The sequence below is a fragment of the Narcine bancroftii genome, chromosome 4, assembly GCF_036971445.1.
Source record: "Narcine bancroftii isolate sNarBan1 chromosome 4, sNarBan1.hap1, whole genome shotgun sequence".
In the NCBI taxonomy this organism is placed as follows: domain Eukaryota; kingdom Metazoa; phylum Chordata; class Chondrichthyes; order Torpediniformes; family Narcinidae; genus Narcine; species Narcine bancroftii.
Genome location: NC_091472.1, coordinates 4063222 through 4088728, shown reverse-complemented (window position 1 = coordinate 4088728; position 25507 = coordinate 4063222). Strand labels below are relative to the sequence as shown.

Here is a 25507-nt window from a genome sequence, read left to right as displayed (position 1 = left end):
ATACACCATGGAAATTTTCTACAGTGCATCTATTTCAGTGCAATGAGTATTGTATTAAAGGCAGATGAGCTTAGAGCATGGAATGGCACCTGGAATTATAACACTAAGGCCATTAGTGAAACTTGGTTGCAGGAGGGACAGGACTGGCAGCTTAATGTTCTGGGCTTCCATTGCTTTAGTTGCAATGGAACCTGGGGGGGGAGGGGTTGGGGGAGGGAGGAAAATATCACAGCTGTGCTCAGGTAAGACAGACCAGGTCTCATCTACTGAGACTGTACGGGTGGAGCTGAGGAACGGGAAAGGGATGACCACACTCATGGGGTTTATTATAGACCATCCCATAGTCAGCGAGAATTGGAGGAGCAAATCTGTCGAGAGAGAGCGGAAGGCTGCAGGAAACAAGGTTGTGATAGTTGGGCATTTCAATTTTCCACATAGTGACTAGGACTCCCAGACTGTAAAAGGGGCTGGATGGCTTGGAGTTTGTCAAATGTGTTCGGGAAAGTTTTCTCAGAGGCACTTTATTGTCATTTCCATACTGAAAGCATAAAAATGAAATAGTATTTCCCTGAAACAGAGCCCATAAACACGAAACAAGGCCCAACCAAAAACAATCTAACAAAACAAGACAGTCCATGCATGCCTCTCAGCCAACCACGGAAGCCGCTGCGAAATATGTGCCGCCATGATGATCAAGCAAAGCAGCAAGCATGAACACCAGACCGAACATAAAACCAAGTCCAAACCACTTTACCTGCTCATGAAGCTGCCGTAGATATACGCAGCCATCTTGAGCACACGTAGCGAGGACACACCAAGCAGACACAAACTTCGCAAAGGTCCCCAATCAACAAATAACTCCCGCCCGCCTTACTGCCCAGTGACTTATCAGAAGGACCTCACCACAGACTTGATACCACAACAGTAGCAGGCAAGATCTTAAACAACCATTACTTCCACTACAGACACGCATTCAATCAATTGACCCCAGATGGAATTTAATGCAAACAAATTTGAGGTGTTGCATTTTGGAAGGACCAAAGAAAGGACATACACAGTGAATGGTCGGGCACTGACGAGTGCAGTAGAACAGAGGGACCTGGGAATACAGATACATAATTCCTTGAAAGTGGTGACACAGGTGGATAGGGCTGTAAAGAGAGCTTTTGGCATCTTGGCCTTCATAAATCAAAGTATTGAGTACAGGAGCTGGGATGTTATGGTAAAATTGTAGAAGACTTTGGTGTGTAGCTTTCTTCATCTAACTACAAGAAAGATATCAATAAGAGAGAGGGCAGAGAACATTTACTAGGAAGTTACCTGGACTTCAGGAACTGAGTTATAGGGAAAGGTTAAACAGGTTAGGACTTCATTTCGTGGAGCGTAGAAGAATAAGGGGAGATTTGAGAGAGGAATTAGAATTATGATGGAAATATACAGTTTCATCCCACCGTTCAAAACATGCTGGGGGTTGTAGGTTAATTTGGTGTAATAGGGTGGCATGGGCTCGTCGGTTAAGAGGTCCTGTTACCGTGCAGAATGTCTAAATTTAAATTTTAAGTCAAGTTTATTGTCATCTGATTGCACAAGTACGACCTGATTGAAATAGAGTTCTCCGGTCCTCGGTGGAAAACATGCAGATACACAACCAGACAAACCACAAACAGGCAAACAATACATATGCAGGACAAGTATTTTATCTATACTAATATTGTTTCATGAGCTGTTCCTTTAGTCATTCACCTGCAGGTCAGCCAGTTTTAAGATGTGACCATTGAGCCCATCTATAAAAGAGCAGCTCGTTGGCTCGTTCCCCTGCCTTTGCAATTAACCCGTTCCTTCTGTATAGCATTATTGTTTCTGCACCCTTCAGAGTTAGGTTCTACTGTTTTTTTACCGAAACTGAGTCGGTCGGATTTAATATCGACGATAATCGATCCTGTCAGTGAACAATCCTTTCTCTTGCATTATTGCAACTGTTTCTCCATCAAATATTAATCCAGTTCCCTTCCATTATTCTTTGTGAATCAGCTTTTACATTGTCAGGTATTTGAATTTCAACAGCTCATTCCCCAACTTGAAATCTGTCAAATCTTCCCTTCTGGTTCATGAGGCAACATGTATCCAAGTATCCTTTTCCCGATTCTGAATAAAACCACTCTCCCACTAAATTTCCCTGTGATGTATTCTTCCCCAGATTCTTATCAGCTCCTTAAGACCTAGGAGCAGAAATAGGCCATTCAGCCCATCGAGTCTGCCCCACCATTTAATCATGAGCTGATCCATTTTTCCACTCAGCCCCTCTGCCCGGCCTTCTCCCCGTAACCTTTGATGCCCTGGCTGATCAAGAAACTGTCAATCTCTGCTTTAAATACGCCCAATGACCCGGCCCCCACAATCGCCTGTGACAACAAATTCCATAGATTTACCACCCTTTGGCTAAAGAAATTCTGTTCTAAGCAGACGCCCTTCAATCCTGCCTTCTTATCCTAGACTCTCCCACCATTGGAAACAACCTTTCCACATCTACTCTGTCCATGTCTTTCAACATTTGAAATGTTTCAATGAGATTCCCCTTCTCCCCCCCCCACCAATTCTAAATTCCAAAGTTTCCCCTCATGTTACTTCTAAATCTTTGCCCCTCAACTCTTAACTCATGACCTCTTGTTTCAATATCTCCTACCCTCAAGGGAAAAAGCCTATCCATGTCAACTCTATCCATCCCCCTCATAATCAAATCCCCCCCCCAACCTTCTACGCTCCAAAGAATAAAGACCTAATTTGTTCAATCTTTCTTTGTAATCTAGATTCTGAAACCCAGGTAATATTTTCATAAATCTTCTCTGCACCTTGTTCCACTCCATCCACAACTTCTTTGTGGGAGGAGATCCATCCCAACACAATGAGAACATTCAGATTCCACACGGAGAGCATGAGGCTGTGCTCCAAAACCGTAACCATTGTAACTCTTCCCTGGCCTCTTACTGGGACTCTACCCCACACTCAACAACAATCACTATCCACCATCAGGCAAATCTTTTCAAGACCTCTAACTTTCACTTTTCTGGCCTTTGGTCCAACAACCCATTCATGGATTTCTAGTAGAAAGAAAGAGAAGCTTATGTTTACCCAACTGCCTCACCAGTCTGTGCCAGGAGTGTGCATCATGTGGAGAGCAGTCCCTCCTGAACACACACACTCCTCCATTCCCATCGTGTTGCAAACGTCTAGTCAAAGAATCAATAACCTCCCTCGATTGCAAACTCACTGAGCAATCATCAAACTATTTCCATTTGTTGAGCCGTACAACACAGAATCAGGCCCTTCAGCCTACCATATCCATTCTCACCTCTAAAAACAAAAATGTTGGAGGGACTCAGGTCTTTGCAGCATCTCCAGGGGGGGAGGGGTGTTAAGGATATATTACCAACGTTTCGGCCCTGAGCCCTTCTTCAAGGTTTGAGGTCAGGGCCGAAATGTTGGTAATATATCTTTACCTCCTTTGGACGCTGCGAGACCTGCTGAGTCCCTCCAGCATTTCTCAGTTTTTAAAACTACAATCCCAGCGTCTGCAGGCTTACTGTATTTTGACCTCTGGTCATCTCATTTACCAGCACTTGGTCGATAACCTCCTCTGCCTCGGTGATTCAGATACTTCTCAAATGTGCCAGTAATGGTCCGAGTGAATCTGAGGACAAGCTGGAAATTAGCCACCAAATTGAAGGGTTCCGCAAGCAATGCACGAAGCAGCACGCTGCCGACGTGGAGAATGAGCTGCGGGATGGAGCTGGGGAAGGTTTGGAAAGGGGAACAGTCCACAATGGTTGCAGCTAGGACCCACAGCAGTACTCATGGCTACATCTTTGATATGTTGGGAAGAGAGATTGTTCAGGGTGAGAACGAGTTCCGTCAGGCAGAGGAGAGTGTGGTTTCAAAGGTTCCTTTTATTGTCGCATAATAATACATTAAAAATGTAACATACACGATAGACATCAACCTTTGCCTGCCATAAGGCAAATGGAGTTGCTGTGACAAAGAGGGTCCTTTCTGAGTCACTGAGTGTTCGTGGATTCTCCATCAGCTCTCCCGCAGCCTCTGCAGCCACACAGGCTCCTGTTCGACCCTGCTCCAGATCCAAACCTCTGACACTCGCTTACAGAACGACTGACACACCGTCACACTGCACATACCCCCACTCATACAATACACAGCACCACGCATCAATTCAGCTGTGTGTCCCTCCCACCCACTGCCCCAGCACAGCCCGACCTCCCCTCCCCACCTTGAATAAAACACAGACCATTAAATCCACTTTTACTGGTGTTTGGGAGAGTGGCTGTTCGATGCAGGGACCGGATTTGATGGAGGCAGATGAGAATAACTAGCTGACCACTTCTATGGGTAAAGGAGTGCCGTCACTTCCTGCAGTTCCACACCTCACACCAGCCGCTCCTACATCCGGCTATGCCTCGATCTGGAAAAGATGGGAGAGGGGAAGACAGTAACTTACGGCGTATAACCGAGATAGAGAGAGTCCGACTGTCCTCCGCATCCCCACTATGAACTTCCTACGGTCGCCACTCGCTAGTCTGTGGTGAGTGACTCACGGTCGCACACTTACCTGCGTCGAAAGCAGTGCCAGCCGCCGCTGATGATGTAAGCGAAGCACAGGGTAATAGCATGTATGCGCAAGCATCAGTATGGAGGGGATGGATCTTGGATGAAGGAGAGTGAGGGTGTCAGGATCTCTGTGTGATAGAACGTCAGAGAGGTTTGTCTGGGTGCTGTTTGGGGAGTTGAAGAAAGCAGCTTTGTGTCTGAAGGGAATAAAGCAAGTTAGCTCTGTGCTGAAAGAAACGAGTGAGTGTATTCTTTAATTGTGTGTCACTGGGTAAATCATTGCTGTTACGACTCGAACCCAGTCATTTAGGAGTGCTTCGGAGGATTCCCCACTCTTCAAGATGAATCTAACTCCATCAGTTCTCAAAGTCCCATTCACCTCCCTAACCACCCCCTCACACAAAGCACTATGGCTAAAGTCTTCCCCATTAAATTTTAAATGTTTTAATTTTATAAACTTTAAAAAAAAATTAGACGTACAGCTCGGTAACAGGGCCTTTTCAGCCCACGAGCTCGGGCTGCCCAATTACACCCAATTAACGTATAATCCTGGTGCGATCTGAACAGTGGGAGGAAACTAGATGCAGACACGGGGAGACCGTACAAACTCCTTACAGACAGCGTGGGATTTGAACCCTGGTCCCAACAGCATTGCGCCAATCGCTACGCTGGCCATGCCACCCCATTTACAAAATACACGGGCCCCTTCGACAACACCACCCAAAGGCAGCAGGTAACAGCGCCTCTGCACCCCTCACCTATCATTTTGACCATAAGACACAGGAGCAGAAATAGGCCATTCAGCCCATCGTGACTGCACTGATATTCAAACATGAGCTGATCCAATCCAATGCCCCACAGCCCGGCATTCTCCCCATAACCTTTGATGCCCTGGCTAATCAAGAACCTATCAATCTCTGCCTTAAATAGTCCCGATGACCCGGCCTCGACAACTGCCCACGGCAACAAATTCCACAGATTCACCTCCCTCTGGCTGAAGAAATTCCTATACTTCTCTGTTCTAAGCGGACATCCTTCAATCCAGAAGTTGTGCCCTCTTGTCCTAGGCTCTCCCACCATGGGAAACGTTATTATCCCTTTCTAATTTAATGAATGCCATTGCAGTTATTTTCTTTACAAAGTACCTGCTTGGCTGCAGCAAGTAAGAATGTCTGTGTACATTGTATGACAATAAACTCGCCCACATTATCAAGTCACATACAGTAAAGCTTAAAGAGGAGCAGGAATATAATACACTGTAGAAACTCAGCAGGTCATATAGCGTTTATAGGAAGGCAGTCGCCATTTCAGGCCTGGACCCAATTGTGGGTTACCCTCTACATCCTCTGGGCGCTGCGGGACCTGAAGAGTTTCTCCAGCTCGTTTGTGCATTGCTCTCCAGTCCAGCGTCTGCAGACTTTCTTGTTCGAACAGGAGCAGGAGTCAGCCATCCGGCCCGTTGGGCCTACCCCACCATTATACAGATCATGGTGGATCTGGCCTTGGACTCAGCTCCACTTATCCAACCATCCCCCATGATCCTGAATTCCCCAATTATTCAAAAATCTAACATGCTCAAGTACATTTACACCCATACCACACTACAGCACATCAACAGGCCCTTCAGCCCTTCTAGTCTTGTGCCAAACTTATTTTGCCTCGTCCCACTGACCTGCACCTCGTCCATACCCCTCCCATCCAAGTACCAGTCCAAAATTTCCTCTTAAAATGTCAAAATTGAGCTTCCATTCACCAATTCAATTGGCAACTTGTGCCACACTCCCATGACTCTCTGTGTGAAGAAATTCCCCCTAATGTTTCCCCTAAACTTTCCCCTTTCACCCTGAGCCCATGACCTCTGGTTTGTATCTCACCCACCCTCTGGAAAAAGCCGACCTACATTTACTCTGTCCCCCTCATAATTTTAAATACCTCTATCTAAATCTCCCCTCATTCTTCTCCGCTCCAGGGAATAAAGTCCTAACCTGTTCAACCTTTCCCTGTAAACTCAGTTCCTGAAGTCCAGGCAACATCCAAGTAAATCTTCTCCGCCCTCTTTCTATCTTATTGATATCTTTCCTGTAGTTAGGTGACCAAAACTGCACATAACACTCCAAATTTGTCCTCATCAATATCTTATACAACTTTACCATAGAGTTCCTGGACACTCAGGGTACCAAACCAGGCTGTGATGTACCTGCAGAAGTTTGATGGAGTATGATGATGAAGTTTGATGACTACAGAAGACTGTCTGTGCCCCAAGAATTAAGGCTGTGGGGAACTAACTGGTGACGAGTCTTGGGGTAGGTCAGCATGATTGTATTGGATGGGTGGGGCAGGCCAGAAGGGCAGAATGGTGGCACAGTTAGTGCAACGCCCTTACAGTGCCACCGACCCGGGTTCAGATCCGTCGTTGACCATAAGAGTTTGCACGATCTCCACGTGTCTGCGATTGCACGTTCTCCACGTGTCTGCGAAGGATTCCTCTGGGTGTTCCGGGTTGTAGGTAAATTGGGTACAATTGGGCGGCACAGGCTTGTGAGCTGAAAGGGCCTGTTACCATGCTGTGTGGCTAAATTTTAACAAAAAAATTAAATCTGTCCTCATCCTAACTTGGAAAGGTAGCACAGCGTCCATGGGTCTAAGAACCAGAAAGGCCCTCGAAGGACTGCAGTGGCTGAAGAAGTTTGCCGCCAACTCCTCAAGGAGGATTTCGTGGGTTCCAACATCAACAGTTCCCACCCGCCCATCTCTCAGCAAAATGGGCCCATTCCACAGAGCCTCCCCGCTGGATAAGGTGGAGTGGACGTGGAGGAGATGTTTCCAGCAAACCCATCGTGAGTCGAGAAAGAACACCGCACCTACCATTTTTTATAATTACATTTTGAATACCTTTATTCCACACTGAAAATACCATTAACATACACAGCTGAAAGTGCACTGGGCATGAAGAATGTTGGAAGCATTGAACTGAAATTAATTGCTGGATGGTGGGGATGCTAAAGGGACAGCCCAGCATCGCTGGGCTCTCATACACAAGCGAGAGAGTAGCTTGTGTATGACAAGTGCAGGAACAGATCGGAATTTGAAATTGGAAGTACAGATTCGAACTATCCTCTTGGAAAAATTGTAAGTTGGACCATCGTAAGTAGGGGAGCACCTGTAGAGGGAGAGTCTGTGCGCATATGGCACAGCCTCAGAATAAAAGGATGTCCCTTTGGAGCAGAGATGAGTCGAAGTTCAGCCAGAGGGAGGGGAATCTGTGGAATTTGTTGCCGCAGACAGACATGGAGACCAAGTCATTTGGCTAAGATTTAAAGCAGAGGTTGATCAGTCCTTGATTAGCAAGGGTGTTCTGGAGAGAAGGCAGAAGAATGGGGTTGATAGGAATTGCTGCGATTTGAACAGCGGAGCTGACTCGATGGGCCGAATGCCCTAAGTCATGATGGCCTCACCGTCCTCTCGCTGCTCTGCTGTGCAAGGTGGCCCCAGTGTTGAGCATAGACCCTTGGCCACCTTGCCCACGCGGACACGAGGGGAGCTCTGCGAACCCATACTCACGTCTGCGTGGGAGGATGTCCCCTTGCGCCCACTCTCACTGTGTCCGGTGCTCGCACAGTGGGTGGGCTGTCGTAATCTGTGGCCGAAGGAAAGGCATGAGAATGTGAGACCCAGACTGCATGATAATGAGCTCTCCGTTGACACCAGCCTCCCCCCACCCCCCAATCTGTGCCTCCCTATTATCCCAGCTGTCCAACCGGTTGCCAAAAATATTTGCCTCCAATTCCTGGCAACCTTTTCCCCCTCCTCCCCGCTTTCCATCATCCCTCAGGCCCCTTCTCTTCCCCCTCCCCATCACCATAATCCTCCTTCCCCCAGCCCCTTCCCTTCACCCCAATCAGCAAGCTCTGCCACCATCTGTAACCACCTATCGCCTGTGCTCTTCACCTCCTCCCACCTCATTCAGGTGGATTCTGTGGAGATTCCAGCTTCTCTGTGCGGAGAAAATACCTCTTCAGATCCCCTATGACCCTTCTTCCCCTTCTCCTTCATGCGGAGAAGATGCTTTCTCTGGTAGGGAGAGTCTGGGACCAGAGGGTACAGACTCAGAATACAGAAATGTCCCTTTAATATAGAGAGGAGCCGTGGAAACCACATTATTAGGGATATTTAAGAATGAAGTGGAAACTGTATGTTTTTTTTGAACAATTAAGAATTGTAAAACCATATTCAATAAAAACTAAAAGAAAATTAAGTACAAATCTTCTTCTTTCTTTGGCTTGGCTTCACGGACGAAGATTTATGGAGGGGGTAAATGTCCACGTCAGCTGCAGGCTCGTTTGTGGCTGACAAGTCCGATGCGGGACAGGCAGACACGGTTGCAGTGGTTGCAGGGGAAAATTTGTTGGTTGGGGTTGGGTGTTGGGTTTTTCCTCCGTTGTCTTTTGTCAGTGAGGTGGGCTCATCCCTCCCACCCCCACCCCTCCCCTAAATATCAAGCAATGTTAAAAAGAAACATAAATCTCAATACAAATAATAATGGAACTGGGGTGGGGGGGGGGGACGTTACCAACAGGATGGGCTTTCAGAGAGTCCTTCAAATTTTAAAACTAACATATTGTACATATGGGCTCCATAATTCCAAAAAAAATTGAAACTTATTTCCTAGATCATGTTATTTTCTCAAGAGGAATACAAGAACGTGATTCAGCACGCCACCTTTCCATCCCTAAATCCATATCTGATTTCCAAGTAATGGCTATGCACTTCCTTGCACTTTAATATTACCCAACAAAAATAACATCAGGTCCTGTGGGAGTTTTACCCCTACTATTTTCTCCAAATTCATTTTTACCTCTAACCAAAAAGGTTTTACTCTGGGTCACTCTCAAGTAGAATGCAAAAACGAACCGACTTCCTGATCACATCTAAAGCATAGATCTGATAATGTTTGGTTCAACATACTGTACGTTCTTGATCAGGAAGGGAATCCAGGGTTATGGGGAGGAGGCAGAAGAATGAGGTTGGAAAGGATAGTAAATCAGCCATAATGGAATGGTAGGATGGTCTTGATGGGCTGAATGGCCTGGTCCCACTCATCCTCTTGTTTTTGATACTCTTGCCAGGGGAGAAAGTTTCTGTCTTCCTTGTCAGAGAAATGCCAATGGAGTTTAATCCAGAAAGTGTGAGGTTTTGTAAGCAATCCCTTACTAATCACAGAGCACCGATGGCATAGGGATTATTTAAAGTGGGGTGTGAGTGGGAAAATAAAGTTTGAAAATCACTGTACTTGGTGAGGGGGAAGATGTGTGGAGAAAGTTGTTTTAAACACAAGAGTGAGGAAGTGTCGAGATGATCTTCTGAATTCATCAGGGCAAAGCCGGCTATGGATCATGTGCTGGGAAATGCAATTTGTACGGACTTTGAGCATGTCGATGTTGGGCCTGCTCTCATGCATTATCGAACCTGTGACTCAACCCATTTGTGATGTTAAAGGCCTATATCAGGAACATAGACCATTTGGCCCATCGAGTCTACCCAGCCATTCCATCGTAAGCTGATCCATTCTCCCACTCAGCCCCACTCCCCGGCCTTCTCCCCATAACCTTTAATACCCTGACTATTCAGATACCCATCAATCTCTACCTTACATACACCCAACGACCTGCCTCCCACAGCTGCCCGCGGTAGCAAATTCCACAAGTTCACTGCTCTCTGGCTGAAGAAATTTCTGTTTTAAACGGGCGCCCTTCAGTCCTGAAGTTGTGCCCTTTTGTTGTTGACTCCCCTACCATGGGAAACAACGTTGCCACATCTACTCTGGCCAGACCTTTCAACATTCGAAATGCTTTCACGAGGTTCCCCCCCCCACCCCCCACTTTGAACTCCAGGGAGGACAGGCTAAATATTCCTCACATGCTAATCGCAGGAATTCTTCTTGTGAATCTTCTCTGAACCCACTCCAATGCCAACACATCCCTTTTTCAATAAGGAGCCCAAAAACTGAAGGCATCTTCTGCAAAAAGACGACTGGTCATTCCCATGAACCCGCACTCACAGTCGGAGTCAGAACAAGTCTAATGGGGGGGGGGCATTAGGGTAACTGTGGGGGGGGGGGGAGAGGAGAAACTGACATGCGAAAACTCACTCAGTGGGGGGGGGGGAGTGAGTGCCATACATATCATCATGAAACCTCCATGCACTGCCTCCCTCTTGGATATAACAGACAAACGCGCATGGAGACGGCTATGGGTGGGTGGGGGGGAGGGCACAATAACTCATTTGGGGGGCCATGGCCCGTGAATCCAACCCGCCATCCCGCCGAACCTGTCCGCATTAGCTCGGTGTCTCATCCTTCCTGTCCACATACTTATCCTAGTGCCGTTCCATCATCCCACCAGGCGTAAGAAGAAGGGTGAAGCCCTTTGGGACCGAGATGGTCTCAGGGAGGTGTGAACCTGCCATGGAACGTTGTCGAGGCCAGTTCAAGGGAGTTGGATGTGGCTCAAGGGATACGGAGCGGACACAGGACAGTGTGATCATCCATGGCGGCAATTAATAGTGTACAGGCTCAAAGGGCTGAATGGCCTATTTCCAATGATTCTACACCCTCTGTGTGGAAAACCCACCCCTTGGATCACCTTCAAATTTCTACCATCTCACCACAAAGTTATGCCCTCTCGTTCAAGACTCTACCTTGGGAAAAATCTTCTGACCCCTTGTAATTTTGTAAACTTCTCCAAGGCACCTCAGCCTCCAGTGAGAATCAATCCAGCCTTCACGATCTCTTTATATATAAACAACTCTCCATTCCAGACAACACCCCGGTGTGAATCTCTTCTGCTTTCCGTCCATTGCTGCCACATCCTTGCTGTAGTGTGGTGACCAGAACTCTATTCCAGTGGATCTCAACCTTTTTTTTTAAATCCCACCTTAACTCATCCCTTATTAACCACAGAGAACCTGTGGCATCCTAATGTTAGTAAGGGATTACTTAAGGTGGTATATGAATGGGGAAAAAAAAGGTTGAGATCCACTGCACTCTACGTGTGCGCAACATGGTGTCCCAACTCTTGTACTCAATGCCTCGGCCTGTGAAGACGAGCTCATCAAACGCCTTCTTCACCACCTTATCGACGTGTGTCCCCCAGCCCAGTGTGTACATCAGGTCCTCTACTATTTACTCTGTATGTCCAACCAACGTTTGACCCCACTAAGTGCATCCCTTCACATTTGCCTGGGTTAAACTCCATCTACCATGGAACACTACGGCACAGAACTTTCGGCCCATCGAGTGTGTGCTGAACTATTATTCTGCCTAGTTCACTGACCTATCCCTCCATCCCTCTCCCATCCATGGACCTGTCCAAATTCTTCTTAAATGTTAAAATTGAGCCCACATTCACCATTTCAGCTGGAAGCTCGTTCCACACCCCCACCACTCTCTGTGTGAAGAAGTTCCCCCTAAACCTCACCGCTTTCACTCTTAACCCATGTCCTCTGGTTTGTATCTCACCTACCCTCAATGGAAAAAGCCTATCTACATTTATTCTATTCCCCTCATAATTTTAAATACCTCTGTCAAATCTCCCCTCATTCTTCTAGGCTCCAGGGAATAAAGTCCGTACCTGTTTAACCTTTCCCTGTAACTCAGTTCAAGACGTGCAACATCCTGATAAGAAATCCTGCTGTGTCCTTGGACAACCTACAATTCTGCCAACACTCCTGTCGTTTGCAAGGTTAACTAATCGGGCGCATTGGATAAGCAAAGGCTGTCTCACCTGCTCTGATGCCCATGACGGCTTGAGCTGCCGCTGTCAGCTTGCCCTTCGATGGAGAAAAAAGGAAAGAGCATTAACATTCTGAGCAGGAATTCCAAGGTTTGTCCATTGCCCTGGCAGGACATCTCCCCTCCTCCGAGTCTAGATCCCTGCTCCGGAGATTCCAGAGTAGGGGAGCCCTGCACTGCCGTAGATGAAAAAAACTAGTCCCGTGGAATGAGAAAGACCCTCCAGCCAATAGCCTCAGAGTGCATCAACGGTGGTGAGGTACACATGGCGGAGATCAATCCTCTTGAGGCGGCCAGAGGTCACTTCAGTAAGCTAAGGACAAGGGCAAATTCCACTGTCGGAGGGCATATTAACACCAGGGACCAGAGTGAATTGATTTGATAATATTGTTTATTGTCACATGGACAAAGGTACAGTGAAAGGCTTTGTGATTTGTGTTATCCAGGCAAGTTGGGGCGGCGAGGTGGCGTAGGAGTTAGTGCAATGACATTACAGCGCCAGTCTGGAAGGAGTTTGAACATTCTCCCCATGACTACATGGGGTTTCCCTGGGGGGGCTTCTGTTTCTTCCCACCGTTCCAAACATACCGGGGGATTGTAGGTTAATTGGGTTCAATTGTGCGGCACGGACCTGTGGGCTGGTAGGCCCGTTACAGTGCTGTATGTCTAAATATTTTTAAACTAAATTTTAAATTTAAAAAATTTAAAGTCAACCCTTAATTAAGTGCAGTAATAAAAGTTCAGGGTATAGGGCTGCAGGAATCATAGATAAAGTGGTTAAACCGTGCATCAGGTTTCAAGACCAAAAGACATAGAAGCAGAAATAGGCTATTCAGCCCATCAAGTCATAGAAAATAGGTTCAGTAGGCCGTTTGGCCCTTCAAGCCTATACCGCCATTCAATACCCCCTGATCCCCTTAGCCACAAGGGCCAAATCTAACCTACTCTTAAATATTGACAAGGAACCACCCTCAACTACTTCCTGTGGCAAAAAAATTCCACAGATCCACCACCCTCTGAGTGAATACATTTTTCCTCATCTCAGTCCTAAAAGACTTCCCCCTTATTCTTAAACTGTGACCCCTGGTTCTGGTTTATCCCAGCATTGGAAACAACCTTCCTGCGTCTAGTCTGTCTAAACCCTTAAGAATTTTATATGTTTCTATAAGAACTCCCCTCAATCTTCTAAATTCCAGAGAATACAAGCCTAGTCTATCCAACCTTTCTTCATGTGGAAGTCCTTCTATCCCTAGTATCAGTCTAGTGAACCTTCTCTGCACCCCCTCCATGGCGAGGATGTCCTTCCTCAGATAAGGAGACAAAAACCACACGAAGTACTTCAGATGTGGTCTCACCAAGGCCCTGTACAGCTGCAGTAGGATCTCGGTACTCCTGGACTCAATTCCCCACCATTCAACCACTCATCTGTAGCGTGGTCTATCTGGGTCCAAAGCAGAATATCAAGCACCATCACGCTGCATATTGGCGCCCTTCAGGCCCGTGTGCTCAGCCCGCTCCTGTTCATGCTACTGACCCACGGCGGCATCACCAGTTCCTGCTCCAACAGAGTCGTCAAGTCTGCAGATGACACAACAGTCGTTGGCCTCGTCAGCAACAACGAGGAGTCGCACTGCAGAGAAGAGGTGGGAAATTTCGTGTAATGGTGCAAGAGGAACAACCTGAATGTCAATGTGGAGAAGGCAAAGGAGACGATCGTGGATTCAGGAGGACCAGGAATGACCACCCACCTCTGCACATCAACAACTCTTTAGTGGAGAGAGGAGAGCACCTAGTTCCTTGGAGTCCACTTAATTCTGTGTAATTGGGCGGCACAGACTCGTGGGGCAAAAGGGCCTATTACCATGATATTTGTCTAAATTTAAATTTCAAAATAAAAAAAAACTGGTGAGGAAAAAAGAAAACCAGGCTTTTACTTAAATGTGCTGTGGGCCCCAAGTGGGGGAGGTGGGAAGGGGGTGGTGGTGTTGGGCTCCCATTGAGAATGGCTGTATTAAAGTACCTTTCTCACCTCGGTCACACAATCTTCTTCTCCTTCTGTCAGACGATAACTCCAGATTGCAATGACAATTTCTTCCCTGCTGTTACCAGACTCTTGAAGAGTTTGACAGCCCTTGGCCTGTACTCATTGGAATTTAGGGGAATGGTGGGGGGGGTCTCATTGAAACATTTTAAATGTTGAAAGGCATGGACAGAGTAGATCTAGAAAGGTTGTTTCCCACGGTGGGAGAGTCTAGGACAAGAGGGCACAACTTCAGGATTGAAGGGTGTCCGCTTAGAACAGAGACAGAACATAGAACAATACAGCACAATACAGGCCTTTCAGCCCTCGATGTTATGCTGACCCACATCTTCCTTCCTAAAAAAGGTATTAAACCCTCTCTTCCCTGTATTTTTCTTCCATCGATGTGCCTGTCTAAGAGTCCCTTAAATGCCCCCAATGTTTCAGCCTCCATCACTATCCCCACCAAGGCATTCCAGGCCCCCACAACTCTCTGTATAAAAAAAACTTACCCCTGATGTCTCACTTAAACCTCCCTCCCTTCACTTTGTACACACGTCCTCTGGTGTTTGCTATTCCCGCCCTGGGAAACAGGCGCTGGCTGTTCACCCTATCAATGCCTCTCATAATCTTGTAAGCCTCTATCAAGCCTTCTCTCGTCCTTCTACACTCCAAAGAGAAAAGTCCCAGCTCTGTTCACCTTGCCTCATGAGACTTGTTTCCCAATCCAGGCAACATCCTGGTAAATTTCCTCTGCACCCTCTCCACAGCTTCTACATCCTTCCTATAATGAGCGTGGTCTCACCAGAAATTTGTGAGTTGTGACACGACCTCTCGACTCCTGAACTCAATCCCCCATTAATGAAGTTCAAGTCCCATATGCCTTCTTAACTATCCTGTCAACCTTGAGGGATGTATGGATTTGCACCCCAAGGTCACTCTAACCGACCATTAACCCTGGACTCAGCCTTCTGGTTTGTCCGTCCAAAATGCATCACCTCACACTTATCTGGATTGAACTCCATCCGCCACTTTTCTGCCCAACTCTGCACCCTGTCTATATCCTCTTGTAACCTTCAACAACCTTCAGCTCCATCTGAAACTCTTCCAACCTTCATCTCATCCACAAACTTACTGACCCATCCTTCTCCATCTACATCCAGGTCATTTATAAACATCATAAAGAACAGGGGATCCCAGAACAGATCCCTGCGGCCCCTCCACTAGTCACCGACCTCCAGGCAGAAAACTTTCCTTCCACTACTACTCTCTGCTTTCTTCCTACCAGTCTATTATTTTTATCCACACAGACAAGCTTCCACTGATCCCACGTCTCATGACTTTCTGGATGAGGCTCTCATGGGGGACTTTGTCAAAAGCCTTGCTAAAATCCATGTAGACCACATCTACCACCCGACCCTCATCAATTTCTTTTGTTACCTCCTCAAAAAACTCAATTAGGTTCATGAAACACGACCTTCCCTTCACAAAGCCACGCTGACTATCCTTGAGTAGACTGGACTTCTCCAAATGCACATAGATTCTCTCCTTAAGAATCCTTTCCATCCCTGATGCAAGACTCACTGGTCTATAAATCCCAGGATTCTCCCTATTACCTTTTTTAAACAAGGGGACTACATTTCCCGTTCTCCAATCCTCCGGAACCTCCCCCTGTGACCAAAATAGATTCAAAGATCATCGCTACTGCTCTAGCTCTCTCTTCTCTCATTTCCCACAGCAGCCTGGGGTAAATCGCATCCGGCCCTGGAGACTGATCAATTTTGATATTTTTAAAGAAGATCCAATACTTCCACTTCCTTAATCTCAACATTGTCCAGCACACAGGCCTGGTCAATTTCGACCTTGCGTGGACAAAAAAAACAGTTGGATGGATCTGAAAGCCTGGATTGGAAAATAAGTTTTTTGAGGCAAGGTTGGCAGAGCTGGGACTTTTCTCTTTGGAACGTAGAAGGATGAGAGGAGACTTAATAGAGGTCGACAAGATTATGAGAGGCATCGATATGGTGGACGGCCAAGCGCCTGTTTCCCAGGGCGGGAATAGCAAACACCAGAGGATAAGTGTTCAAAGTGAAGGGAGAGACGTTTAGGGGAGACGTCAGGGGTAAGACTTTTCCCACAGAGAGTTGTGGGGGCCTGGATGCCTTTCCAGGGATGGAGGTGGAGGCTGGAACATTAGGGGGGATTGAAAAGATATAAATTATGGGGGTTATCGGGAGAGGTGTGAGGAAGGTAAGAGTTAGATTTGATGTTAAGTAGGTTTATATCAGGCAGCATGGTTAGAGTCATGGTTAGCACCATGTTGTTAAAGTGCCAGCAATCAAGACTGGGGTTCAAATCCCGCGCTGTCTGTAAGGAGTTTGCATGTTGCATGGGTTTTCCTTGGGGGCTCTGGTTTCCTCCCACCATTCGAAATGGATCAGCAGCTGTAGGTTAATTGGGGGCACGGACTCATGGGTCGAAATGGCCTGTTACTGTGCTGTATGTCTAAATTTAAATTTTTAATTTACATAGGTCAGCACAACATCGTGGGTTGAAGGGCCTGCTCTGTGCTAGAACATTCTATGACCTCACTGAATGGGGAATCAGACCCGATGGGCCAGGTCTCTATTACCTCCTGCCTGGGGGACAGTGCTCCTCCCCTGCCCTTCCCTGCACCCCCCTCCACCATTTTGTTCAGGCACCTGCCGACATTTACCCACAGTTTGAGGAAGGGCTCAAGCCTGAAACATTGGTGATGTATCTTTATCTTTGCTACATAAAGGACACTGTTTGACCTGCTGAGTTTCAGAGCCATGGGGCCTGTTCCTGTGATGTAACGATGACCAGAGACACAGGGCCTCTTTACCAGCTATGCTGTGGCCCACGCATTGCCCCCGGTACCTGTTGCGCTTGCCTCACTGACGATAGTGGATAGATGGATGGGCCACTGGTGGCAGGGGGGCCTCGGGGAAGGCGCTGAGAGGTCGACGGGATGGCCTCAGCTCCTCTGGGGTCAGGCACCCGCCTAGAGGCCATCTGCACCTTCAACTTGGAAGGCAGAGCCTCAGGCTGGGGGTTCTGTCGGGCTGTCATCTTGCGGTTCACATTGGTCCTGCAGAAGTTGATGTGGCGCTCCACGGCTGTCTCGTTAAAACGTCTGTTGCAGTAGGGGCACTCAATGTAGTCTGTGGGTCCGAACACAAGCCCAGGTAAATGCCGCTTCCAATGGAAATCTGTACCGCGCAATGCCACCGGGGACGCGGGCCGAGAGGGGTGGTACGGTTAGCGCAATGCTGTTACAGTGCCAGCGGGACTGGGGTTTGGGTCCAGCGCTGTCTGTAAGGAGTTTGTACGTTCTTCCCGTGTGTGTGTGGGTTTTCCCCGGGGGCTCCAATTTCCTTCCGCCCTTTGAAATGTACGGGCCTTGTAGTTGGACATAATTAGGTGGCACGGGTTTAAATGGCTGGAATCGTGCTGTAAATAATTTTTGTTTTAAATTTAACTTTGAAATTGAAATTTATGATCGAGATAGACAGTGAATCAGGGGAGATGTCAGAGCTAAATCTTTTACTCAGAGAGTGGTGGGTGCTGGAATGCAATGCCAGGGTGGTGGTGGAGGCTGGTACAATAGGGACATTGAAAAGAATCTTAGGCAGGCACATGGATGGATTATGGGTGTGAGGGAGGGAAGGGTTAGATTGTGGGGTAGGTTTAGATGGGTTGGCACAACATCAGGGACTGAATAGCCTCTACTGTACTGGAATGTTATTTTCAATGATTCTATGTGTGGAGGACACCAGGGGAAACGCAAGAGATGCCTGGCAGGCAATGTTGGGTAAGGGAGGGAGGGCACAGGAGAAAACAGGGGGAGGGGTTGTATAGCTCTGTGAATGGAGAGAAAAGGGGGTGGAGAACTGGAGGAAAGAGCGTAGCGGTTAGAGCAACGCTGATGCAGCACCAGCGACCGGAGTTCATACGTTCTCCCCGTGTCTGTGTGGATTTTCCCTGGGGGCTCCAGTTTCCTCGCACCTTTCAAAACATACCAGGTGGTGTAGAGTGTAAATTGGGCGCCACGGACTCGTGGGGCAAAAGGGCTTGTTACCGTGCTGCATGTAAAAAGGAGTGAGGGGGATAGAGAAGAGAGGGTAAACAGGGAGTAGTGGACCATCCATCGGTAATGGCACTGCAGGGGTGCAGGACCAAGGAAGACCATGGAGTCCTCCAGAGTGGTGGTGGGAGATGGTGGGGGGTTGGAGATGTAGGATGCAGGGATGATGTAGTGTCGAGAACTAGTCTCGTCATCCATTGTGCAGGGAGTTGACCAGAAGATACAGGAGCAGAAATAGGCCATTGAGCCCATCAAGTCCTCCCATCATTTCATCATGAGTTGATTCATTCTCCCACTCAGCCCCAGTGCCTGGCCTTCTCCCCATAACCTTTGATGCCCTGGCTAATCAAGAATCTATCAATCTCAACCTTAAATACACCAAATGAACTAGCCTCCACAACCGCCTGTGGAAACAAATTTCAGATTCTCCACCCTCTGGCTGAAGAAATTGCTCCGCATCTCTGTTCCCTTCAATCCTGAAGCAGTGCCCTCTTGTCCTGGAGGGTGAAGTGTCTGGAATTCTCTACCTGAGGACTGTGGAAACTCTGCTCCAAACATATTCCAAAAGGAGGACGATCGCTTTTTGGGGAATTGCAGGAATTGAGAGACTTGTGATCAGTGCAGGATGGTGACACTGAGGTCAAAGTTCAGCCCTTAGCTGATGCAGTGTCCTTCGGTCTGTGTGGAGTTTGCACACTCACCCACCTCCAAAAGGTAGGATGGGAGGGTGAGTTTAAATGTCCGTACCCTGTTACCCCTGAAGGGGGGGTGTATTGAAGGAGAGTTGATGGGGAGGAGAAGTGAGGATGGCGCAGGGGGAGAGGGGAACAGGGGGGGAGAGGGGAGGGGAACAGGGGGGAGAGGGGAGGGGAACAGGGGGGAGAGGGGAGGGGAACAGGGGGAGAGGGGAGGGGAACAGGGGGGAACAGGGAGGGGAACGGGGGGAGAGGGGGACCGGGGAGGGAGAGGGGGACCGGGGAGGGAGAGGGGGACCGGGGAGGGAGAGGGGGACCGGGAGGGAGAGGGGGACCGGGGAGGGAGAGGGGGACCGGGGAGGGAGAGGGGGACCGGGGAGGGAGAGGGGGACCGGGGAGGGAGAGGGGGACCGGGGAGGGAGAGGGGGACCGGGGAGGGAGAGGGGGACCGGGGAGGGAGAGGGGGACCGGGGAGGGAGAGGGGGACCGGGGAGGGAGAGGGGGACCGGGGAGGGAGAGGGGGGACCGGGGAGGGAGAGGGGGGACCGGGGAGGGAGAGGGGGACCGGGGAGGGAGAGGGGGACCGGGGAGGGAGAGGGGGACCGGGGAGGGAGAGGGGGACCGGGGAGGGAGAGGGGGACCGGGGAGGGAGAGGGGGACCGGGGAGGGAGAGGGGGACCGGGGAGGGAGAGGGGGACCGGGGAGGGAGAGGGGGACCGGGGAGGGAGAGGGGGACCGGGGAGGGAGAGGGGGACCGGGGAGGGAGAGGGGGACCGGGGAGGGAGAGGGGGACCGGGGAGGGAGAGGGGGACCGGGGAGGGAGAGGGGGACCGGGGAGGGAGAGGGGGACCGGGGAGGGAGAGGGGGACCGGGGAGGGAGAGGGGGACCGGGGAGGGAGAGGGGGACCGGGGAGGGAGAGGGGGACCGGGGAGGGAGAGGGGGACCGGGGAGGGAGAGGGGGACCGGGGAGGGAGAGGGGGACCGGGGAGGGAGAGGGGGACCGGGGAGGGAGAGGGGGACCGGGGAGGGAGAGGGGGACCGGGGAGGGAGAGGGGGACCGGGGAGGGAGAGGGGGACCGGGGAGGGAGAGGGGGACCGGGGAGGGAGAGGGGGACCGGGGAGGGAGAGGGGGACCGGGGAGGGAGAGGGGGACCGGGGAGGGAGAGGGGGACCGGGGAGGGAGAGGGGGACCGGGGAGGGAGAGGGGGACCGGGGAGGGAGAGGGGGACCGGGGAGGGAGAGGGGGACCGGGGAGGGAGAGGGGGACCGGGGAGGGAGAGGGGGACCGGGGAGGGAGAGGGGGACCGGGGAGGGAGAGGGGGACCGGGGAGGGAGAGGGGGACCGGGGAGGGAGAGGGGGACCGGGGAGGGAGAGGGGGGACCGGGGAGGGAGAGGGGGACCGGGGAGGGAGAGGGGGACCGGGGAGGGAGAGGGGGGACCGGGGAGGGAGAGGGGGACCGGGGAGGGAGAGGGGGACCGGGGAGGGAGAGGGGGACCGGGGAGGGAGAGGGGGACCGGGGAGGGAGAGGGGGACCGGGGAGGGAGAGGGGGACCGGGGAGGGAGAGGGGGACCGGGGAGGGAGAGGGGGACCGGGGAGGGAGAGGGGGACCGGGGAGGGAGAGGGGGACCGGGGAGGGAGAGGGGGACCGGGGAGGGAGAGGGGGACCGGGGAGGGAGAGGGGGACCGGGGAGGGAGAGGGGGACCGGGGAGGGAGAGGGGGACCGGGGAGGGAGAGGGGGACCGGGGAGGGAGAGGGGGGACCGGGGAGGGAGAGGGGGACCGGGGAGGGAGAGGGGGACCGGGGAGGGAGAGGGGGACCGGGGAGGGAGAGGGGGACCGGGGAGGGAGAGGGGGACCGGGGAGGGAGAGGGGGACCGGGGAGGGAGAGGGGGACCGGGGAGGGAGAGGGGGACCGGGAGGGAGAGGGGGACCGGGGAGGGAGAGGGGGACCGGGGAGGGAGAGGGGGACCGGGGGAGGGAGAGGGGGACCGGGGAGGGAGAGGGGGACCGGGGAGGGAGAGGGGGACCGGGGAGGGAGAGGGGGACCGGGGAGGGAGAGGGGGACCGGGGAGGGAGAGGGGGACCGGGGAGGGAGAGGGGGACCGGGGAGGGAGAGGGGGACCGGGGAGGGAGAGGGGGACCGGGGAGGGAGAGGGGGACCGGGGAGGGAGAGGGGGACCGGGGAGGGAGAGGGGGACCGGGGAGGGAGAGGGGGACTGGGGAGGGAGGTATGGCTTCTCCCGGACAGGAGTAATCCTTTTTTTAAATTTCGACATACAGCACGGTAACAGGCCATTTTGGCCCATGAGTTCATGCCGCCCAATTTTCACCCCATTAGTCTACAACCACTGGTACGTTTCAAGAGGTGGGAGGAAACTGAATCCCCCAAGAAAAACCCATGCAGATATGGGGAGAACATACAGACTTACAGACAGCGCGGGACTCGAACCCCAGTCCCAATCACTGCCGCTGTAAAGGCGCTGCACTAAATGCTATGTCAGCCGTGCCGTTCCTGTACAAATCTGCACAAGGTGATGGGAAGAAAGTTTAGGGGTGATGTCAGGGGTATGTTTTCTTTTTACAAAAGTGGAAAAGGGAATTGATTGAGTTTTTTGAAGAGGGCAGGGCGGTTGGCTACATGGACTTCAGCATGGCCTCTGACAAAGTAGTGCTGGCCCAGAAGATTAGGTCACATCCAGAGTCGATTGTCATGAAGGGAGAAGTTAGAGGATGGTAATGGAGGGTTGGTTTTGAGATTGGAGCTCTGTTACCACAGTTCTAGGTGCTGGGTCCACTGTTGTTCGTCTCCAGGTTGTTGATACAGGTAATGGAGTAGACAGCATGCTTTAATTAGTTTGCTAATTACTTTAAAATTGGTGGTAGACAGTGAAAAAAAGTTAACAGAATTACAACAGCATCTTATGTGTGTCTTATGAAGCAAGGTTGGCAGAGCTTTGGAGCATAGAAGGATGAGAGGAGACTTGATAGAGGTCTACAAGATTCTGAGAGGCATAGATAGGGTGAACAGCCAGCGCCTGTTTCCCAGGGCAGGATCAGCAAACACGAAGGGTGAACAGCCAGCGCCTGTTTCCCAGGGCAGGATCAGCAAACACGAAGGGAGGGAAGTTTGGTGGGAGTCGTCAGGGGTACTTTTTTTAAAATATAAACGCAGAGAATGTAGGTACCTGGAATGCTTTGCCAGGGATGGTGGTGGAGGTTGGAACATTAGGGGTATATTAGACAGGCACATGGATGGAAGAAACATGGAGGATTAAGGGTGTGAAGGAGGGAAGGGTTAGATTGTTGAGTAGGTTTATATAGGTCAGTGCAACATCATGGGCTGAAAGTTCTGTACAGTGCTGGAATGTTCTATCTTATTGAATGGCGAGCATTTCCATGGGAAAGATGTCACCCTGCTCCTGTTTCTTGATGGCGCCCCTTGAAGCCAGCATAGATCAGATGGGAAAAACGGTCTATTGAGGCGGGTATCCGATGAAGAGCACCTGGGTGTTGTGGCGGGTGGCGGTGGGAGGGGCAGGGGAAGCCCCTTTTTCATCGCGTGGGTGGCCACCCTGGCATTCCTGATGGTGTCGAGGAACTCCTGGTGCTTGTTGCCTCCAGTTAGAGACGGGGGGTCCCAGACGCTGCAGAGGACATGAGGGAACCAGTCACTGTGGAGGGAGGCAAGCCCTGGACCCCGCAGATTGAGGCATGGACATGCAGGGAGGGGAGGTCATGGCCCCTGCACACACTTCCCTGTCCCCTCCACATCCTACAGACAGAACGTGGTCGTAGCTCAGATACTCACACCCCCCTCCCCTCCGACACACACCCCCTCCCCTCCGACACACAGCCCCCCTCCCCTCCGACACACAGCCCCCCTCCCCTCCGACACACAGACCCCTTCCCCTCCGGACACAACACCCCTCCCTCCGACACACGCCCCACCTCCCCTCCTGACACACGCCCCCTCCCCTCCGACACACCGCCCCCTCCCCTCCGACACACGCCCCCTCCCCTCTGAGACACGCCCCCTCCCCTCTGAGACACGCCCCCCTCCCCTCCGACACATGCCCCTCTCCCCTTCAACACATGACCCTCTTTCCTCCAACACACACTCTCCCTACCCTCTATTGACTCCATCCAAAACTCCACAGCTTTGGGAAAAGCAGCAAACACATGAGAGGACCCATCTCACCCGACCACACTCTTCAGCCCTTCCCTTCAGGAGGAAGTTTCCCAAGTGTGAGATCACCCACCACCAGATTTAAGGGCAGTTTCTTTCCCCGCTGTAATCAGTTCCTGTGTGAGCCTCTCATTTGTAAATAATCTCTGATCTCACAAGCCACAGCTCATCGTGATCTAGAACATAGAACACTACAGCATAGTACAGGGCTCTTCGGCCCTCATTGTTGTAACAACCATACATTCCCTAGAGAAAATGGTACTAATCCTCCCTACCCCCGTAACCCTCTATTTTTTCTTCCATCCATGTGCCTGTCTAAGAGTCTCTTAAATTCCCCCAATGTTTCAGCCTCCACCACCATCCAGGGCCCCCACAACTGTCTGGGTAAAAAAAAAACTTACCCATGATGTCTTGCCTAAACTTCCCTCCCTTCACTTTGTACACACATCCTCTAGTGTTTGCTGATCCTCCCTGGGAAACAGTGCTGGCCGTCTATCTTGTAGACCTCCATCAAGTCTCCCTCTCATCCTTCTACGCTCCAAAGAGAAAAGTCCCAGCTCTACTAACCTTGCCCTCATAAGACTTATTTTCAGTCCTGGTAAATCTCCTCTGTCCCCTCTCCACAGCTTCCACATCCTTCCTATAATGAGGTGACAAGAATGAACACAATACTCCAAATGTGGTCTCACCAGAGATTTGTAGAATTGCAACATGACCCCTCTACTCCTGAACTCAATCCCCCCCATTAATGAATCCCAGCATCCCATTAGGCCTTCTTAACTATCCTATCAACCTGTGTGGCAACCTTGAGGGAAGTATGGATTTGGACCCCAAGGTTCCTCTGTTCATCCACACTCTTAAGTAACCGACCATTAACCCTGTTCTCAGCCTTCTGGTTTGTCTGTCCAAAATGCACACACCTCACACTTATCCAGATTGAAATCCAGCTGCCACTTTTCTGCCCAACTCTGCATCCCATCCTTTCCTCTTGTAACTTTTGACAACTTCAGCTCCATCCACATCTCCTCCAATCTTCGTGTCACCTGCAAACTAACTGACTCATCCTTCCGCCTCTCATCCAGGTCATTTACAAAGATCAGAGAGAGCAGGGGTCCCAGACAGATCCCTGTGGCCCCTCCACTACTCTTTTCATTATTCTAACTCCATTTTATATTTTGTAATGCGACACTCTGCATTTTGTATCGTTGTACCACCAGCAGTATTTCAATATGGGTTGACTTGCCTGAATAGCACGCAAACAACGCTTTGCACTGTTTCCCGGTACACATAACAATTCACTTCAAACTGTGGGTCTTTGCCTTTCACAGAAGCTGGGAGAAAAATGTCGGGGCTCACGATGATGTGCACAGATTAGTTTCCCAGCACCCAACTCTTCTCCCCGAACTCATCATTTCTAGGGGCGGTTACGAAGGCGTTATGGTGCCTTAGCTTTCAATAGTCAGTGGATTAGGTTCAAGCGCTGTGAGGTAATATTACAGCTTTATAAAAATATGGCCAGATAGGAGAATTGTGTTCAGTTCTGGTCACCTCATTATTAGGAAGGATGTGGAAGCTGTGGAGAGGGGGCAGAGGAGATTTACCAGATGTTGCCTGGATTGGAAACAAGTCTATGAGGCAAGGTTCGCAGAGCTGGGACTTTTGTCTTTGGAGCGTGGAAGGATGAGAGGAGACTTGATAAAGGTCTACAAGATTCTGAGAGGCATAGATAAGGTGGACAGGTAGCATTTGTTTCCCAGGCCAGAGTAGCAAACACCAAAGGCCATCATTCCAAAGTGAAAGGAGGGATGCTCAGGGGAGACATCAGAAGAGTTGCAGGGACCTGGAATGCTTGCCAGGGGCGGTGGTGGATGCTGGAACAACAGCAACATTTAAAAGGCTCTTCGACAGGCACATGGATGAAAGAAAAATAGAGGATTATGGGTGTGAGGGAGGGGTTAGATTGTTGTGGAGCAGGTGTACATGGGTTGGCACATCATTGTGGACTGAAGGGCCTGCACTGTACTGTTCCATGTATGTTCTTTAACTCAACACGGGAGCAGATGGGTGTTGATGAGACTCCCTCTG

General features: G+C 50.4%; 1 protein-coding gene across 1 annotated transcript; it reads right to left on the bottom strand.

Moving 5' to 3' along the window:
• Positions 1-4302: 4302 nt before the first annotated feature.
• On the bottom strand, positions 4303-24444 carry LOC138762332 (zinc finger C2HC domain-containing protein 1A-like). Its single transcript, XM_069936106.1, is given in 7 exon segments — positions 4303-4474; positions 8182-8257; positions 12402-12447; positions 17331-17617; positions 22744-22846; positions 22848-22880; positions 24343-24444. Coding segments are annotated over 7 exon segments (669 nt in total). The 3' UTR covers positions 4303-4452.
• Between the last annotated feature and the right edge of the window lie 1063 nt (positions 24445-25507).